This window comes from Colobus angolensis, unplaced genomic scaffold, assembly GCF_000951035.1.
Source record: "Colobus angolensis palliatus isolate OR3802 unplaced genomic scaffold, Cang.pa_1.0 Scaffold48, whole genome shotgun sequence".
NCBI lineage: Eukaryota > Metazoa > Chordata > Mammalia > Primates > Cercopithecidae > Colobus > Colobus angolensis.
Window position 1 is genome coordinate 12,352,022 of NW_012118265.1, and position 6,476 is coordinate 12,358,497.

General features: G+C 43.7%; 1 protein-coding gene across 1 annotated transcript in view; it reads right to left on the bottom strand.

The window, feature by feature from the left end:
• RARRES1 (retinoic acid receptor responder (tazarotene induced) 1) overlaps window positions 1-6,476 on the bottom strand; it is a 45,507-nt gene that overhangs the window by 17,712 nt on the left and 21,319 nt on the right. Inside the window, exon 2 of the mRNA XM_011959092.1 lies at window positions 4,388-4,583. Coding sequence (XP_011814482.1) covers window positions 4,388-4,583 — 196 coding nt within the window. The remainder of the gene's footprint in view (window positions 1-4,387; window positions 4,584-6,476) is intronic.

Here is a 6,476-nt window from a genome sequence, read left to right on the forward strand (position 1 = left end):
GGCCTCCCAAAGTGCTGGGATTACAGGCTTGAGCCACCGCGCTGGCTGTGCTCTTAATGCATCTACAGGATCAAATCCAAGGAAGCATATTGTTGGTGAAAATAATCTAGTAATTGTATTCTCTCTAGCTTTAACACTTTCAGTTTGCAACACTAACAAAGACATCTTTCATATGCTTTAAGGAAATTTTAATTCGTAGGTTAATAAACAAAGTCAGAACATACTGCTGTCATGTTGGAACTTGTTGGAACTTGAGTACTAGTGAGCATTCTTCCAGAAGCATGGGGTTGGGGAGTCATGCCTTCACTCCTGAAACTCTGCCATCCTGGAACACTTTAATCCTGGATGCTGCCTGCTCCAGGCTGCTTCTCAGCACAAGACAAAGAGCCATTTGGGCTGGTCTCCTCTCCGCCCATGCTCTGATTGCTGCCTTTCAGCTTGACCCAGCACAAGGAAGCTCATCTGGCTCTAATTTCTATATGAGTTTTCTCTTTACTCTCTTCCTGAAAACAGGGAAAAGGAAACTTGGCAAAACATGGTCTGCTTGGCCAAAGCTGTAGTGAGGCTAATAACGGCTGGAGCACATGCTGGTGTTTTACAGAGTGCCTCTGTGTATGTTAGCTCAGGGGGTTGGTCTCACGCTATGCTGGCAAGAAATGTCACCATCTGACAGGAAGAGAATAAGTTGGCATTTGAGAGTGAGTCATTCTCAGGACTCTGAGGAGCTAGGAGGGATACCAGAGGGAGTGTGAAATTCTCTTCCAGGGGTCCCAAGGAAGAGGAAGGTCATGGCTTATATGGATTGTTTTAAATGCAACCCTGCATAAGACCATGAAGTTGAAGTAGTTAAATATTGAGCTCTTGCCTAGTTCCGTTCTTTAGTTCTTGATAACAAATAGGAACCAAATCAGGAAAAAACAAAACCAAACCTCCAGATCACTATATATTAAGATTCTCACTATTTTACAAAGACAAATTTATAGCAGTTGCTAATAGGATACTTTGCCAATTGTGGCAGGTTACCTCTGGTTTGTAGCACTCTGTGCTGAAGACCACGTCAACTTTACATCCCTCTTTTGGATTAATCTGGAACACAGAAACTGAATCTTAGTATAGTAGAAGCTCCCTTAAACAGCTTCATATCCAGGAATCACACTTCTGGGATAACATGGCACGCAAATGGTAGCTGTAGCATTTATACCTGAATACAATTGGTGATTGCTTGGAAGAAAGATCTCAAATTTTATTCTGATTGTGCCATTCTGCTTGCTTGTTTGACACCTATTCACAAAGAGGGAGGTTGAGAAAGGGAAATGGTTGCGTTCCGACTGGAGTGACTTTGTGAGAGCAGTTAAAGGAGAAATGAACAGGTGTGTACAGGGAGCTGAAGGGAATTCCTTCATCCCCAACTCCTCAGTGCCTGCTCCACGCCCTGTTCTGGTGCCACATGAGCGAGCAGGACCGACAAGGACTCACCCTCCTGCCACCCACAGCCCGATGGGGGATGCTGGCAACAAACACATAACAAGTAATTTAGATGCTTTCAGGGGCTGATGAGTGAAGAAAGAGAGCAGTGGTATAGGAAGATGCTTGGCATGAGGTGATCTCAAAGAGGAGACCGGCAGGACAGGAAGGAAGCAGCCATGCCAGATGTACAGTAAGAAGGATGCCCGGTACAGGCAGAGGGGACCCACAAGCGCAGGCGTGAGGTGGAACTTCAGTCTGCGACAGGATGAATCACCAACACTGAAGAAGTCTTCCAATGCTATACTCTTTCTTCCCTTTGTAGTTTTTACAGGCAAGCATAGTTTTAAACTTCCGAAATGTTAATGTGTAGCCTTTTAAAACTGTTGAATTGATTCCAATGCATATTTTGGAATATGCATGTCTATGTCATTATGGCAATTTAAACTGTTTAGAAGAAGTTTATATTATTTGCCATCTTTTTTTTCAGAGAGCGAAATGATAAATCAGTAAAAGAAATATTTCCTAGAGAGGAAAGGGAACTTGCTGTTTCATAGAGCTGAAGTTACTTCACGTAGCATTGATTAAGGTTAGACTCTGGAAACACGTTTCCTTTGAATCTTAGCGTAGCAATGCAATAACCAAAGAACATTATTTTATTTTAAATAGACCAGATAGCATCCATTCCTATTACAGATTTTTAAAAAATGCTGGGAAACTGGAGAAGGGAAGGAAAGGATTCCTTGGCAGTTATTTATGTAGGGAATATTTAAACTTGTACGTGTATAGATGTTGCTGGGGAAGGGAGGGAATTCCTGAGAGTACTGCACACAGAGCAGTTTGCTGAGGGCTCCTTGTCAGCCTTCAAATGAGTTCGGTTGTAAGCTGAAGCACTGATTTTGGTTTACACCATGCAAACACACGAGTCTGTCTATTCACTCATTCACTGTTCACCACCTATTATGCCAGGCCTTGGGGAGATATAAGGAAATATGACATCCAGCCCGGCCTTCCCAGAAACCCACTTCTATCTTGGAAACAGGTTTGTAGTGTAGCTGATCAGTATGGCTGAGCACAGCCTGCGTGAGGGTGCTGAGTTTAGGAGGCTTTCTAGAGTGGGTGAAGCCTAAGCTAACTCTTGGAGGAGCCAGTGTTAGCCAGACAAAGGTGTGGGAGTGGGATGTAGGAGCTGGAATTCCAGGAGGACAGTGAAGCTGGAGAAAAGGTGTCTGGGGAGGTGGGTGCAAGGGCATGGAAAGCCACACTTTCTTGAAGATGACTTGGAACTTGATCCCAAAGTCTGGAAGAGCAACATTAAACATATCCACAGTACACAGGGTGTTGTGAACGGTAGGATATGGCATAAACGGAGCTTATGACAGTGCCTGGGTCAGGGTAAACTTCAATATCTGTTCACTATTTTTATTATTACTAAAATAAACAGGCATGAGAGAGCAGAAGAACTGGGCTAAACACAAGAGACTGACCCAAGTTCAAGGATAGGGGACATTATATAACATGGTCTCCCATCAAGGTTGCTCCTGAAACACCCAATGAGTAGTGAAAGACTAGAAAAGGCATGCATGACAGTGGCTGGACAAGGCTCCCATGACCTCTATCTCAAAGATTCCTCAAGTTCAGCATCTTTAGTACCTGCCAATGTGGGAGGAACACAAGGCTGAGGCTTGCTGCCTCTCACGCTCCCAGCCACATGGGCACCTGCAAACAACTAACACTCAGAAGGCAACACTTCTGCTTGCCAGTGGGTTCTAAGCCTTGAATGGGTCGGTGCACTAGCCCCGCCCCTGCTACGTGCAGTGCAGCACCTGGGAGTCTGCCTGTCCTGTTGAGTTGGGGTACAGCCTCCTGCAGAGGAGTCAGCGACGCCCTCAGGTTTCTAGCTGTGAGGTGGGCAGGGATGGGCACGGAGGCCATTCATGATATAAGGAGTAGGAAGCCGAGTTGGGTGGGTTCAATCTCTGGCACATGGGGACATTTGAGATGTCTCAAAAAATGCTGAGGGTTATAGAAGTTGGATCAGCAGAGGTGGTGGTGAAAGCCATGGAATTTGATGCAACCCCCCAGGGAAGATGTGTAGAATAAGAATCCTGAGGAACATCAGCTTTCACATCAGTGATACATTAGGGCATGGTTATATGCTATGCAAAAAGATTCACTAAAGTCTTCCTTATTCTTGATATAATTGTGCATATTTTAAATACAGGACTTAAGATATGATTTGTCGCAACAGTGTTCTGGAAACACATGGAGGCAAAGTGAGAAGGGCTTTGAGCTGGTGTGGAGTCTGTGCTTTTAAAGAGTTTCTTTGCTGATTTGATTTCTTTATTTTGTTTTAAGGAGGCACTTTTTTATTTATTTATTTTATTTTATTATTTTTTGTGTGTGTGGAGGCAGAGTCTCGCTCTGTCACCCAGGCTGGAGTGCAAGTGGCACGATCTCGGCTCACTGCAACCTCCACCTCCTGGGTTCAAGGGATTCTCCTGCCTCAGCCTCCTGAGTAGCTGGGATTACAGCTGTGCGCCACCACGCCTGGCTAATTTTTTATATTTTTAGTAGAGTCGGGGTTTCACCATGTTGGTCAAGCTGGCCTCGAACTCCTGACCTCGTGATCTGCCTGCCTTGGCCTCCCAAAGTGCTGGGATTACAGGTGTGAGCCACCATGCCTGACTCGAAAATGAGGAGATTAAAGGGATACATACTGTTGGTGGAGTTACTGCATTGGACTAGAGATGAAGAACAGAAAGATGATACCTCTGAGTTTTGTTTAAATTATGAGGGATACCACAATCTTCAGTTGAATGAAAGTGCCACTTTAGGGATAAAAACTTAAATGATCTTTCTATTAAAGATTTAGTTATTATATACATTCCTGAATATAGAAATTCCAAATGCTGATTCATACCAGGTATGCTGACTATCTCCAAGGGGTTTTTCAGTTGCTTCATTTGCTTGTAAAGCAGGTAATCCTCCTGTTGTCTTTTCTTTTTCTCGATGAGCCGTGTACAAGTTACATTGATGGCTGGTCTGGGTTTCTGATTCTTGAAAAACACTCGAGCAGAGCATTTCCCCAAATGTCCCTCACCTTCCTGAAGTAAAGACTTTGGAATTAAACAGGATACTTTCTTATCACCTCCCACTCACCCCAATGCACACAAGCACACACAAGATTGAGAAGAGTTCATTGTACAAAGCAGGCAGGCTCTGGCATCAATAGATGGTAGTGGGTTTTACTTTATAGAAAGTGGTTTTGGTACTCACAGCTGAATACAACAGTCCTTCTCTTTGCTATCATTTAAACTCTTGTCTTCTCATTGTGACTTTATCAAATGATGTTGGGCATATTTCCAAAGAAATATCATCGACATCCATTGAGCACTGCTTGGCTGAAACCTCTAGGGTAGTGGCCACTTTACTCTCTAATATACTCTCTAATGTAAGGACCAACATACTGCTTAGGTGGACCTCAAAGTTACTAACGATCTAGATGAAGCTGGCTCCTATTTACAAAAATAACAACAACGTCTTCATGCTGCCTTATGAATTAGGTCCTCTTATTCCAGTTTGAAAGATTAAGATGCTGAAGTTTCAGGAGGAACCTACTCCATGTCTCACAGCTAATGAGCCAGGGCTTGACCCCACCTCTGTCTAACACTGAAACTCAGGCTCTCTGTACTAACTTCATCTCTCAATGCCAAGATCTAATCCAGAAGAAATGGGGGCACCAATCATCCACATGGGATTCATTCAGCTACCTGAGTAATGTTTATTTGCATTTATGTTTTTTTTTTTTTTTTGCGATGGAATCCCACCTGGGTGGGAGTGCAATGGTGCGATCTCGGCTTACTGTGACCTCTGCCTCCTGGGTTCACGTGATTGTGCCTCAGCCGCCTGAGTAGCTGGGATTACAGGTGCCCACTACCACGCCTGGCTAATTGTTTGTATTTTTAATAGAGACGGGGTTTCACTATGTTGGCCAGACTGGTCTCGAACTCCTGACCTTGTGATCCTCCCCCCTTGGCCTCCCAAAGTGCTGGGATTACAGGTATGAGCCACTGCCCCCAGCCTTGCATTCATGTTTAAATGTAGATGTTCTGGATATTCTGGGATCTCCCTCACTTATTTTACAATTCAGAAACATCTGGAGCTTCAAGTAGACATCAGATGTATGACTCATTTCTAGCATAGTGGTTCTTCCCCCTTTTAAGGAATTCTCCAGATGCCATAATCAGATAATAAAAGCCAGGGAACCTATTCCCTGAAAAATGCACATATCAACACTGTGCCTAGAATTTGAGGAAGTTCATGGGCCACTAGTCTTGGCCCTACCCAAATCCAACTCTCGTTGGCTGTTTGTGTAGTTGAGGCAATAATCTTCTTTTTACTTTTGTGATTGTTTAAACTGGGTGAAGTCCCAGTGAAAACAACCACCAAAAATAAAAAGAAAAAAGTCCATGAGGAAACAAATTGTAATGAAAATTCTATCTGCATTTGAGCCCAGAAGTCAAGGTTGCCATGAGCCATGATCGTGCCACTTCACTCCAGCCGGGGAGACCGAGCAAGACCCTGTCGCAAAAAGAATAAATAAATAAAAATTAAAAATTAAAAAATTGGATCTGCTTAATAAGCTATTTCTAAAACTACCTCAAAAAACTAAGAAACACTTTCCAGTGGGCAACTTTTCCTCCTGTGAGTGCTGGTTTTGAGTGAGAGGGAGTTTCAGCACTGCTTTAAGATGTTAATTATTGGTGCAACATAGAAAAACAGTGAAGGAAGCATTCAGGAAGAGGCTTATGAAAGGGCAGAAGGAGGCTAGTACATGGCCTCCTCTGTTTTCGAAGCCATTTCCAGAGAAGAGAAAAGGAACCAGGTACTGCCCCCTTTCATTTTCCTTTCCATTTCCCCCTCAAAACATCTCCATGGAATCAAAGCCGTTGCCGGAGGATAAAAGAACTGCCCTTCACCCCCTGAAATGAAATGTTTCAATTAGCTGG